The sequence below is a fragment of the Mchenga conophoros genome, linkage group LG6 (assembly GCF_057382185.1).
Source record: "Mchenga conophoros isolate Kocher_MC1m ecotype Shallow Benthic linkage group LG6, M_conophoros_male_GT1.1, whole genome shotgun sequence".
Classification (NCBI taxonomy): Eukaryota; Metazoa; Chordata; class Actinopteri; order Cichliformes; family Cichlidae; genus Mchenga; species Mchenga conophoros.
The window spans coordinates 34,254,435-34,267,802 of record NC_140531.1 but is presented as its reverse complement, the minus strand read 5'-3'; the positions used below and the strand labels follow the sequence as shown (position 1 = coordinate 34,267,802).

The 13,368-nt window shown below is 41.0% G+C and overlaps 1 protein-coding gene across 2 annotated transcripts in view; it reads left to right on the top strand.

Moving 5' to 3' along the window:
• Positions 1–56: 56 nt before the first annotated feature.
• The window catches only part of aspscr1 (ASPSCR1 tether for SLC2A4, UBX domain containing), a 21,786-nt gene continuing 8,474 nt past the window's right edge, over positions 57–13,368 (top strand). For both annotated transcript variants that reach the window (XR_014892783.1, XM_085277666.1), the window contains exons 1-13: positions 57–190; positions 414–469; positions 911–1,025; positions 3,402–3,502; positions 5,693–5,750; positions 5,851–5,924; positions 7,108–7,639; positions 8,007–8,066; positions 9,466–9,605; positions 10,437–10,518; positions 10,601–10,667; positions 11,021–11,083; positions 12,255–12,307. Coding sequence is in view for 1 of the 2 variants with exons in the window: in XM_085277666.1 (XP_085133792.1) it covers positions 101–190; positions 414–469; positions 911–1,025; positions 3,402–3,502; positions 5,693–5,750; positions 5,851–5,924; positions 7,108–7,639; positions 8,007–8,066; positions 9,466–9,605; positions 10,437–10,518; positions 10,601–10,667; positions 11,021–11,083; positions 12,255–12,307 (1,491 nt within the window). In the remaining variant the exon portion in view is untranslated. The remainder of the gene's footprint in view (positions 191–413; positions 470–910; positions 1,026–3,401; positions 3,503–5,692; positions 5,751–5,850; positions 5,925–7,107; positions 7,640–8,006; positions 8,067–9,465; positions 9,606–10,436; positions 10,519–10,600; positions 10,668–11,020; positions 11,084–12,254; positions 12,308–13,368) is intronic.

The window sequence follows — 13,368 nt, the reverse complement described above, 5'->3', positions numbered from 1 at the left end:
GAAGAAAATCTTAAAAGTTGAACGAACTGCACCTTTAAGTGTTGCTGCGACAGAGTCAATAAAGCTTATTCAAACAAACAGTGTGACGTCAGGACACGCAATGGCTGCTAGTGGTACAGCTGTAACGGTTCTCACTCCCAATGGGAGAAGGCAAACAGTTAAAGTGGCTCCAAACACGCCGTTACTGCAGGTGAACTTTTATAGAGGAGTGTTTCATCTTTACTTAGGTGGACGGCTTATTGAATTCCGCGCTTTGGTTACAGAATCGGACTAAATTCCTTTCCTCCGAGTTAGCTTGCTGGGCTAACAGTTGTTAGCCAGTGACTGATCAGTTTGTGTTTTCGTGCGGATGAAATCAGATTATTTGGAAGATTTTGTGGCATAACTCGTGTTGTAACATTTTCCGCCTTCAGGTGCTGGAGGAAGTCTGCAAGAAGTACGGATTTGACCCAGAAGATCACGGTTTAAAGTGAGCAAATGAACGTAGCTGTAAATCAGTTTTTGTCCCTTGAGATTAAAAGCCTTTCATTACATCCAAATACACTTTAATACACAAACAATCGCACTGCACAGTAGCGGGATAGTAATGTGTGAAATATCCGTATATTTACGTAGTTAAAGAAGTTAAGCTAGTTAAATGTTGTAAGCGATTTTCACACATTACGCAACTCTGTTTTGGTTTCAGATCGTGTTTACTTATATTTAAAAAATCGGTGTCACTGCAGGAAAAAAGAAACAAGACAAATTATGTGTCAAAAAAATTAAATCAAATTAAAATTTGACAACTGCTTGTAATGCATTGATCAAATTTAGTCCTCGGGCTCATACATCATTCTTCACAGCTGTCCAGCTACTCCACATGAAACATTTAATTGCTCGCTTTCTCCTCCACTGTTAACATTTTTGGCAGGTTTCAGAGGACTATTGTTGACCTGACGCGGCCATGGAGGTTTGCAAACCTGCCCAACAACGCCAAACTGGAAATGGTGACGAGTACGAGGAAACAAGTTATAGCTGACAGCCAGGTCAGTTCAAACAAAGTGCAACTTGGGGCTCAACGATTAGTCAGATTTTAATGTCAGTTATGATTTTGCTCTCTAATTGTTGCGAAAACAAAATAATTGTAACTATCTTCTTTGCTCCTGGGGTTTTCTTTTTTGGTTTGTTTGTTTGGTTTCCTTGTTCTAAATCAAGTGCACAGCTTTCATTTAGAGTGGTGTGTTTTTACTCTCCCTAAAAGTTCAGCTTTTAGTTTAACCCCAACCAGGGTGTCTATAGTTCAACTTTTGGCTACAAAGACCTTTTTTTTTTTCTTTTTCTCAGATTCATGGTGTGCATGAATCAGAAAAAATGTGGAAACAATTCTTTTTACCTCAAGTCTGATTGCAACACAAAACATGCTCTTAATAAAAAAAAATTATTAAACAAGAGCTCATTTCCAGGATCGGCATAGTCAGAGTCCTTTTTTATAGAAGTACCACAACTCGGTATCCCTTTTTGAAATGCCTCCAGTCATTTATGTGGGGAGTTATTTGAAACACCAGAGTGAAAAAATATCTGCTTAACTTATTTTAAGTGACTTTGTCTCGATGAAAGTTCGCCAGACTTTTTAGCCGTGAGTGGCCAAGGTAAACATGTTCAGAACATACTTCTTTACCAGAGTGTTTCTTGTATATAAAAGTGTTTGTGCCCAGCAAAGAGATTTTAGCCTTCCATTAGAGGAAGCTCACCAGGACTTTTATTTTTTACATGTTTTATGTATGTGGGGTTTAATTAAGTTAAGCTTGAATGGCGCATTTGTTTTTTAAATAACAGGTGAATGCGTAGACTTCTGTTATGAAAGGTCACATAAGCTATTTGCGTGGTGTGCATGTTGTTCAATAAATAAAATTAATTTGAGTCCCCTTAGGGCTATTTGTCCCACTCATGATCATGTTTGAATAGCCTTAAGTAGCCTCATGTGTGGGTCAGTCAGCCCTGTGTGTGGGTTTCTTTATTGTCCGTACCTGGAAATGCCTGAATTCTCTGTCACTGCTCTCTCTCTGATTCCTATCCAACAAAACACTTTGTTGTAGCTGAGCTGTAGTTTCCTATGACATCATGGCATCATAATCCATGCTGTAAAATTCACGGCTGGGTTTGATCTGCTGTTTTTGTTCATTTGATGGATGGTTGACTGTTGATACCTGGCAGATTTTATACAGACGCACACATGCAGGCACCTCTGGGGCAGACTGGTTTGTGGGAGTGTTTCGTGTTTGACCGTTGACAGCCAAAGCCCTCGTTTCATCTCTCCCGGTGTGCTGATATGCAGCGTGCTTTCTGTGCCGAACAACACCGTTGCAGAGTAAACAACTCGCAGAGTGACTCAGAGAAAGAGCAACAGAGACTTGCACTCATGTCTGATGTTACTTATTTTCAGACTGAGGTAGGCCCACATGTGCAGCTTAATCATCTTTGATTATCAAAGAATTTTCTTCCTGCTAAATGTGTCAAGACTGATGAGCCAAGAACTTACAAATGACCACCGCGGGGGATTTTCAAAATCATTTCCTTTTCGGCGTTTGTGAGTCCAACAGCGTGAAGTGCTTGTACTTTAGATTTTATTACTTTTAGCTTCTATCAAAAGAAAAATCTATGTAAATAATTTAAAGAAAATCGTACTGTGATAATTATGTGTTTAAAGGGGCCTCATTGTGCTTATTTCCTCCTCCTTAGTTTTATTCTTGGGCTGTTAGAGTAGCTATGCATGATGGATAGTCCAAAATAATCCTTATTTATCTTAACCTGGGGCTGGATGCAGGCTCTGTTCATCCTCCATCCAAAACGAGCTGTTATAGGTGTTTAAAGCCAACTTTCTTCTGATTGGCTGCTGCCTGGAAACACAAGATCTAAACTGTAGTTAGCTGGGACTGCTGTGCTTGAGGATGTCCACTTTCACCGACATCATGCGGATCCTAATGTAGGAAAAACTTGGTCAAACTGAGCATTTAGAGCAGTTTGAATCTTGTGCTCTGGGCTCACATCCATTACTTATATATATATGCTGATCTACTTATTTTAATCTTCGTTCATGTTTAACATGTTCATCCTCCACTGTAAGATAATAGAAAATAAGGAAAGGCATAGTGGGCCTACTTTTTGGTTGATGTCTTTCTTTTTTATTTATGGGGCATAAAAGCAGTGTCTTACTCAGATCCAGCTGGTGCCCTTTGTTGGATCTGTCACTATCCAACTTACCGTAATAAATGAAACAAATGCTAACCAGAGCTTTGGACTGTCTCATGTTGATAGTTTAGACCTGCTTTTTATTTCCATTATTGTTTTTATTTGGTTAATGGTTAAAGAGCGCCTTTGGTCTTTATGCTTAATCTGTGTTCCTGTGGTTTCATACGTGTCAGGTGCGGATTGCACTACAGATGGAGGACGGCTCTCGGCTCCAGGGTTCGTTCTCCTGTGGACAGACTCTGTGGGAAGTGCTCACACATTTTCCAGAAATCAGGTGTGTGCATGAACATTTGTACAGGGGCAGAATCTGTGTGTCTTTGTAAAAAAAAAAAACAACAACCGTTAAAAGGCCTCAAAAGTAAATTAAATTGTGTTGAATGCCGACTAAATAGATTTTTATGTTGTTAGTTACTGTGAGAATTTCTAGCATACAGGGCCTCCCTTTTCACCCCTGTTCACTTCACGTGGTTGTGTGTTTGTTTGTTTTGGAAAGGGCTAGATATTGATCCATACTTTAAGTGTGTATTCTCATGAGTGAAAAATTGCACAAAAAGAAGACTTAGAATAGGAGGAACTGCAAGAATATGGTAAACTTGTTGCAGAACACATATCAGATTTAGAAGGCAAGAAACTACAACAAGAAGAAATAAAAGATCAAGGATGAGAAGAACTAAAAGAATTACTGTAAGAAGAAAAGACTGAAAGGGCTGCGAGAAGAGTTAGGGAAAAAGACAAGAATATGTATCAGAAGAAGTACTAGAACAACAGGAACAACTAGAAGACTTGAAAGAGGAGCAAGTAGTAGAAGAAGAAGCTGGCAGAACTTAAATAGAAGAATTATAAGTACTAGAATTAGAAGACAAAGAACTAGTACAAGAACAAGAAAGAATAGAAGAAATTAGAATACAAAGAAATAAAAGAATTACTGGTAGAGTGAAAAAAAAAGATATAGAGGAACTACAAGTAGAGCTACATGATGAACTCATAGAAAAAGAATTACTAGATGATGTAAAAATGTACCATATTTTACTGACCACAAGGCACACCGGATTATAAAACACACTGTCGATGAACGAGTCGGTTTTCATACATAAGGTGTCTTCATTTATGTTGGAAGTTATAGCATAGTTGTATGTTTTTAATTTTTTTGGAAATCTCTGTCAGAACATGCTATATCATGTTTAGGTGGAAGCTAGCGAGCTAACTTCCTGCTAACTTCTAACTCTGTTAAATTAAAAAAAAAAAAAAACTGTTTTCATGGATGCCTGGATGTTAAACTTAATTGTTCCACCTGGTAAAGCAGCAACACTGATCATTTTATTAAAGATGAATGAATTTAGACAGTTTTAACTCTCAGTGATGCCGCAGTGTTCGTTTGACTTTGGGACCTGAAGCGGACCCAGATTACTCCGCGAGGCTCCTGACTACAGTAATGCTCTGACGTTGCAGCTTCGTAGCTTCCCAAAGTGATACTAAAACATTTTTTGACAGATTTTTGAGCACCGTGTACCACATAAAATTAGTTTGAGGTCAGTAAGCACAACCAGAATTCATACAAAAGTCGCACCAGATTATAAGGCGCCCTGTCGATTTTTGAAAAAAAATGAAATGATTTTAAGTGCACCTTATAGTCTGAAAAATACAGTTCTAAAAAAAATACCAGAGGAATGCGTAAAAAGAGTAATCCTTTGATCGGTATCGCTATTTCGATCGGTACATCGATGTCTTGGAAAGATTTTTACTATATTGGAAAGTCTGGTTTGTAAGTGTAATATTTTTAAAAAAGAATTGAAAAATAAAACTGAAACTGTAGACACGAAAGAAAGTAAACTTTGGTCATGGTGTTACACGAAGAGATTAATGGACTCAACACTGCATTTCATCCATCTTCCATAGCGTGAAGATTGTCACAATGAAAGCACACCAGGATAACATTCCTTCTTCTCACCACTCCTCTACTGAAGTTTAAGCTTCATTCTAACACACATGCCTGCACACACATGCAGCTGTTGCTCAGTAGTTCCAGCTGTGCGGTCCCAGGTGCTCACGCATCCGTCCAGCCCTCATCTCCACTCCATTAAATGACATCACTGCATTTGTTGATACTTTTCCAAGCAAGTCATGCTTCCATGAAATGAATGTTAGCTCCGCGGCAACGTAAAAAGCTCAAGGAATGTTATGAAGCACAGAGGAAAGCTTTGATATTCAGAATTGAAGAGAACAATAGTAAAACATTTATGGTTCAATTAGGTACTACACGGGATTGTGCACACATGGTTTACACATGCTGATAGTGTGCCACTGCATTGCATGAGGTTTTATTGTAAAATCACCCAGCTTATTATCCTCAACAAGGAAAACCACTTGTGGGTTTTGTTTAAAGCAAATGAAAATCATTTGGGCAATTTTTAATCTCTGTGTGTGTGTCTCTGTGTGTGCGTGCATGTCATCTCAACGTCACCAGTGTGTTGGAGCTATCCGACTCAGGATCCACTCCTGTGTGTGTTTACATGAGAGATGAGGTATGCAGCGGTCTTTTAACTCTCCCTTTCTCAGGAGATGAAAGTGAATTTTATGATAACACAGCTGCTTGTCCACATGTGCGTGTCTGTGGATGTGCAGGTGAGTGGCGAAGAAGAACTAAAGAAGGCCTCTTTGAAGTCTCTAGGTCTTACCGGAGGAAGTGCCATTGTCAGGTAAGCTGCTAGTTTTCATGCTTCATGCATTTTGTGGGTGTGACTTTATTAATTATGTATTTAAAACATCATATATAGAGAGTCTACAAGATGACTGCAGCTGTGACAAGCAGAAAAGTGTCCTTCAAGATGGTCTCCTTTTGCAGCAATAAACTGCATCTGCCGATTTAGCACCACCTGCTACATTTGGTCACTCCCTAGAAGTCCCTTCTAAACCACTGGCAGTGCTACATCTCCTTCTCTGTGTTTGAAGAAAAGGAAGATGTCTTAGACAGTCAAATAGGGCCACACTAAGCCAAACATTCATTATCTGATGATGTAATTGATGTCACTTGTACAGACGTGGACTTATTTACGGATGCAAACACTTTAAATGTAAAATTTAAAAAAGATGGCCTGAGAGCACACTGACATCTCGGCATAAGACAACTACACGCCCAGTGCACCTTATGTGGACACTGCAAACTGCTTTTTGTTCTCTGGCTCATAGACAAAGAAATATCAATCAGCAGCGATGAATAGCTAACCCTAACACAAAAGTCGATACTGGTGGGAGTTTTGAGGTCTATGGGGAAATCGAATTACTCCCATTCTCCCATTACAGAATGGGAGTAATTCAAATGTAGTAGGAGCTTTAGGTTTGGTCCATAGTGGAACCAAGGAGATTATGTTGAAGGGAAAGAGCTACGGGCAGCACGGTGGCACGGTGGTTAGCACTGTTGCCGCACAGCAAGAAGGTCCTGAGTTCAATTCCAACATCAGGCCGGGGTCTTTCTGTGTGGAGTTTGCATGTTCTCCCCGTGCTTGCGTGGGTTCTCTCCGGGTACTCCGGCTTCCTCCCACCGTCCAAAGACATGCAGCTTGTGGGGATAGGTTAATTGGATAATCCAAATTGTCACTAGGTGTGAATGTGCGAATGAACGTGAGTGCGAATGGTTGTCTGTCCCTGTGTGTTGGCCCTGCGACAGACTGGCGACCTGTCCAGGGTGTACCCCGCCTCTCGCCCTATGACAGCTGGGATAGGCTCCAGCGCCCCCCGCGACCCTGAAAAGGACAAGCGGAAGCGAATGGATGGATGGATGGATGGATGGATGGGAAAGAACTACATTTAACCTTTTTTTAAAAAATAAAAATAAAAAAATCACCCTGTATTAAAACCCTGTATTTATGATTTATGTTTAAGGTTTTTACTCAAAAAGGAAAAAAACCCAGAAGAAAAAGCTGAAATGGATACACCCGCTATGCCAACTACGCCCATTGCCATGGAAACCACACCCAGTTCATCCCCGCAGCCGGATCCCGCTCCATCGGTTCCAGAAATGTCAGCAACAGATGTGCCAAGCCCAGATAAGCCGGCGGAAACCCCAACTCTGCCATCTTCTGCCACTTCTACAATCACACTACCCATTCAACAAGAAGACGCTCCAAACCTCCAGGATGCCGTTGGACCTAAAGACCCTCCCACAGGAAGTCAAACACCAGAGGACGATGGTGAAAAAGCGGGGCCGTCAGGACTAAACTGCCACCCATCATCTCCTACTTCTTCAGCTCCTTTCATTCCTTTCTCCGGAGGTGGTCAGCGCCTCGGCGGTCCAGCTGGAGGAGTTGCACGTTCCCTCTCTTCATCATCATCCTCATCTCTGTCAGCGCTGACCGCTGCTGTTGAGTCACCCAAAGCCAAGAAAGCCAAATCCAACCACGGTTCAAGCACAAAGGTCAGCCAAACCCTGAGTTTACTCGGCCTGCCAGGTGTATGCACTAGATATTTTTTGTTATTAGCTAGTGTGTCTTCTTGGCCCTTATGCTGCCATTGACCAGTTTTCAACATAAACCACAAGCTCACAAAAATATAAAGACAATGAAAGATAAAAGCTGAGAAATCTGAAGCTCATATTGATGTTTTCTGTTAAAGCCATGTGTTTGCACATTTATGAAAACTTACCACCTCAAATCCGATTACCTATTTTGCTTATTAAGGGCATTTTTTTTGTGGGCTTCAAGAATTGTCCTTTTTAGATTGAATGTTTACAGTCCTGATCTGATCAGTAATTGGTGAAACTGGACCTTTTCTGTTCCTTTCAGTGTAAAACCACTACCAAGGTGCAGCATGATAGTATGGGTGATGCGGAGGAGTTCTTAGAGGTGAGTTTGTTCTGTAACCTCTTTATTTCAGATGACCAATTTCTCTGCTTGTGGATTTCCAACTCCTTCATAAATTAACAGTGTTTTCATATCTGCAGTGTTTAGTCAGTTTAAATTGAACTCTGTTTGGTTTTCCAGCTTTGTGTAGTTCGTTTGTGCAGGATTGAACACAGTAAATCACCCACACCGAGACCCTTTGAGAAACCTACCGTACCAATCTATGCTTGCTACTCTGAAATGCAGCAAGACACTATAGATGTGCCAAGGTTAGCAACTAGCCGTGAAATCAACGTAAATTATTAATCTTCCCCACTGGTCCAGAAGGCAGCACCTTCTTCCTATATTTACTTTTGTTGCTCCCCAAACCCATTTGGCCAATAAATGGGCTAATATCCCCACGTGGTTTGTAGTGATGCATTTTGGTTTGCTTGGAGTTCCCTTGGTTTGAGTTTGAATTTACAATCTTATCAAATGATTCAGACCAGGGTAAACGAACTGTACGTTTAAGTCTAGACACCCAGAGGCTGTTTTATTTTATTTTGAAACTCTTATCTGAATGATTGTGGAGAAAGCCAAGAGTAATTTTAGTGGCCACTAGGACTAAAACCTGCATTTGATTTATAAGAAGCTACAGGCTTTACCTCAAAATAAGGTTTATGTTACACTACAATGCATACATCCAGTTTCACATCATTATACCTCAATGCAGAGTCCTGACAGAGTCGACATCTCAGCCTCATTTAACCAGAACACTGAACAAAATACATGCTGGTAAACTTACATCTTTACCACAGTAGATTGGGATGATGATGATGATGATTAAAAGGGGCTCAAACTGTTGTGAAACTCTGTGCAATACAAATAGTTTAGAAGTTTCCTGGTTCAGCTGTGGTCTGGCTCTTTGTGGGGGGGGGGGGCATCACTGGTGTACAGAAATTGTTTGTAGATGTTTATTGGTCAGTGGTTGTCAGCTTTCATACATACCGTCCAATGCCCACGTGCTCTTCACCATGTGGAGAAGCAGGGGATCGAACCGCTAACCTTCTGATTGGTAGATGACCCTCTCTACCTCCTGAGCCCCAGGCAGCTGTATTCAGTTTGTCTAAAGAAACCTTTAAATTCAAGGCACATTAAAATTTATGCAATGTTGTGCAGTAAATTCTGAATACATTTAAGAGAAAACTCAGACGATCACTTAGGAGGAGCAGCATTTGGCGATGGTGGGGAAGAAGAACTTTCTTTTAACAGGAAGAGATGTTCAACAGAACCAGGCTCAGGGAAGGGCAAAATTCTACCGTGGCCGAAAACAAGACTTCTGCTGTGATAGATAAAGCTAAAATTTGGACACTTGAGATCCAAATATTGTTACGGACACTCTTATATCTCCCTCTGTCTGCAGCCAGTGGAGAGGGAGCCTCTCATCTACCACCTGGACTCCACATCCCATCAGTCTGAGGACTACGGGGATCTGCCCGACGAGTTCTTTGAAGTGACCGTGGATGATGTGCGGAAGCGCTTTGCCCAGCTGAAGAGCGAGAGGTGGGGAAGGAGGAAATGGTTGAGTGACTGGGTGCAGTATTTAGCACAAATACCTTGTTGCTGCAGAAACACGTCTGGATCCGATGTGTTTCTGCGCTGTTTGGAACAGATAATTAGTCAGTTCGGCATTCGGTCCTGCGGTGTTTTGTCCATGTATAACCCTTAATTGCAAAAATAGCCTAGCAGTGATGAGAGGCCATAGGCAGGGAGAATGCTGGGCATCACTGTGTGCATTTCTGTATTTTTACTTGTTTATTTTTTAAAATTTATGACCAGTTTGAAGTTTTTAGTTATTTACGAGCGCTTCTTCAAAACAGATGCGTTCAAGTTTATTCTGCAATCTCTGGATGTGGCGTCAGCAGACCACAGCTGTTGAGACATCGTGTGTGTTTGCAAACATGTTCTCATTTATAAGACAACACACAAACACTACAAAAGCTTCTAAATATGGCACGCTGGGAGCAATTAGTAGTTCTGTTTCGTGTAGACGTTTATCTTCCAGCCATCGACCAAACACCGTCAGGTTGAGACCTCACCGCTCGCATCCTTTAATCTCTGTCTGCACTGACATGGCTGCCTCATGGCTACTGCCATGTCAATGACTGCAATTACCAAGGGTGGAATTAAGCCGACCAAAGCAATTTGCCTGTAACACGCACGCGCACACACACACACACACACGGCCACACACGAGTAGGGGTAGGAAAGAAACAGTGATTCTTTGTTTTCTTTGCACATCTTACTCATTGTGGGTTAAACAACCTGCTTTTTATTTCTCAGCTCATTTCATTGTAACTCTGTGTGTGTCTCTCTCTGTCCCTCATTCCTCAGGAAGTTTTTGGAGGAGGCTCCGCTTATGACTAAATCTCTGAGAGAATCACAGATAAAGGAGAAGATGGATAGATATCCCAAAGTAAGCTCGTACACATAATAACATTTTAATATATGTGCGTTTAAAACATACAGACTATAAATAGCCCACTCTGCCTCTCCAGGTGGTCCTGAGGGTCCAGTTTCCAGACAGATATGTTCTACAGGGCTTCTTCAGGCCTCTAGAGACAGGTGTGTGTTTGTGTGTGCCTCCATGTGTGTGCGCATGCAGTATGGAGAGTGTTCATTTCAGCTGGCTAGCCACAGGTATGGCTGCAATGTGAAAGCTACTTGCGGCTCCCTCACCACATTTACGACTGTAGCCACACCACAGTGACAGACTGAAAGAATGAGACAGGTCTGTAATTCCAGCGATGAGATGCACCTCAGCCCGAAAGCAACACGACAACCAGCAGAACAACAGATTGCAGGGAAATTCCTTCTGACAAATGAATTACAGTCCACACAGAGACCGATGTAGCTGCACATAGCCCAGTTTGTGCTTCAGCTGGTAATCTGTGTCCTTGTTTGTGTCTTGTGTCCAGTTGATGCTCTGAGGCACTTTGTAAAAAGTCACTTGGAGGACCCTCAGCTCAGTTTCTACCTGTGTAAGTATCGTTACATTTCCCCGAATCGTCATCTTCATCCTGTGAAGGTCTGACCATGTTACAGCATCAGTTTCTGCTTCTGGTTTATTCCAAATCAGATAGGATAATAGTTCTGATCATAATTACAAGCACATTGAAATCACCTGAAAAACCTCAAATCTGATGACTGGCTTAATCCAACCTCCTCTAGTGTCAAATAAATGCAAAATTAACACTTAGAATTTTGACCAAAACTGCAAAAAATGCTGATAAACTCAAAATTTCTAGAGATCTACATGCAATGAGGCCAACTTTTCTATGAGCCTGAAAAAGGAGGAATTTTCTACAAACGTTTTGGATCCAAATTATCAGTTTGAATTGTTTTCATTTGAATTGCCTGGATTTGGATTTTCTTCGGTTAGATTTTACTGATAATGTCACTTTTTTTATTTAAACTATGTGCAGGTACATTTGAGCGAGTTTAAGATGTATGAGGTTACTGAAAGTGAGGTTTGGTGACAGCTATCCAAAGCAAAACCTTTTTTTTTTTTTTTTTCCCTAATAGAGTAAGCATTTAAGAGACATTTTATTAGGTAGACCTTGTACTGAGTCGAACCCCTTTTGCCTTCAGAGGTGCCTCCGTTCTTCGTGGCACAGATATTCAGAGAGATGCTGGAAACATTTTTGATTTTTGGTCCATATCGACATAACATCACACAGTCGTTGGAGATTTGTTGGCGACACACCCATGGTTTTAATCTCCAGTTTCACCTCATCCCAAAATGATCAACCTTAAAATTATCAGCAATATCACCTGCTTTTATTTTTACCATTGTTTTGTTTTTTTTAAATTTAACTCCACTTGTAAAAATGACAGGAGCAGGAACAACCAGTTTTAGCCTTGATATGTGCTGCCTACACACAAAGCTTTGAAACTGTATCAGTTTTTCTGCCATGTTTCCAGATTACAGATCAAATGTGAATTTGATTTTTTTTTTTTTTTTTAAAGCATCTTTTTTTTTTTTTTTTAGTTAAAAGTTGCTCCTGTTGTTTTGTAAAATCTTAAGTCTCTGTGCCGCGTCCATTTGTTTTTCATTCATTTGTCAGCATTAACTGTGTTCATGTATATGTTGTATTATAGACTTTTATTCACAGTTTATCATTTTGACCATTTTTCTTATTCCCTTTTCAGTCATTACCCCTCCAAAAACTATTCTGGATGACCCTTCAGCTACACTTTTCCAGGTACGACTCCTCACACTGTCCTTCGATTACCTTGATAGAGCTTCTAAGTAATAATACTCAGTAATAAAACGGCTGAATTAAACCGAACAAACTTCATCACTGTGAAACTGCAGAAAACAACTACAAAACCTTTTTTTTTTTCCTTTCCCTCAACATGGACATAAAATATATCAGCTGGTCCTCCTCTGCTCTTCAAAGCCTCGCTACATTCCCGTTCTCCCTTCTTCCCTCACTTCTGCTCGCACTTGTTCCTCCCTCTCCACTGTCCTTGACCCCAGCTGGGCTTGATTTTTCCCAGACTGGCACATGGGGTTAATACAGGCCTTGCTTTGATCTCGACACACACACACAAACACACCAGCGCTCACACACATGCAGAGCAACGGGCAGCTTTGATGCTTTGTAGCCTTTGAGTTTATTCAAAATGTGAAGAGATACATATGCTTGATCACCTCGACACTCCCGCGCACTGCTGGTTCTTGTATTTTTAGACACTTTATTTTGGCAAACATTTTTGTCATCGGCGCCTTTTGTTCTTTCACTTGACACTTTGATTCAACCTGAAGCGCACAGAAGAAGTGGAGGAAGAGGCGGATGTTTGAAGTGATTTTTGAAGTGATATCGTGTTGTGATGATGAGCAAGATTCAGCTCCTCTAAGGGACTGCTATAAAAGATAACAATCCTCAAAAGTGCACTTTGAAATATGGCTGCGTTGGTGTGTTCATACCCCTTTGGTGTCACGATCGCTCTGAATCACGTCTGATGTTCTGATGTCATTCTTTGTTTTTCATCTTTTCATCCCCTTCTGAACTCTCCCCGTCTGTTTTTTTTCAGTACTCGTCCCTCTCCTGTACCCCAACTCTGGCTTTCTTTTCCTTTTTTTTCTTCTTCTTTTCTTTCCTCCTCCAACTCCAGCACCCACATGGTCCCTCTCTCCGGCCCTCTCCTGTGCCTCACCCCTCCTCTCTCAACCCCATGTCTCTATCCATTAGGGACTTAAAAGCGTTAAAGTGCACAAAAACAAAATCTTTAATCCTCCTTGGTGTCATTTCTCCCATAT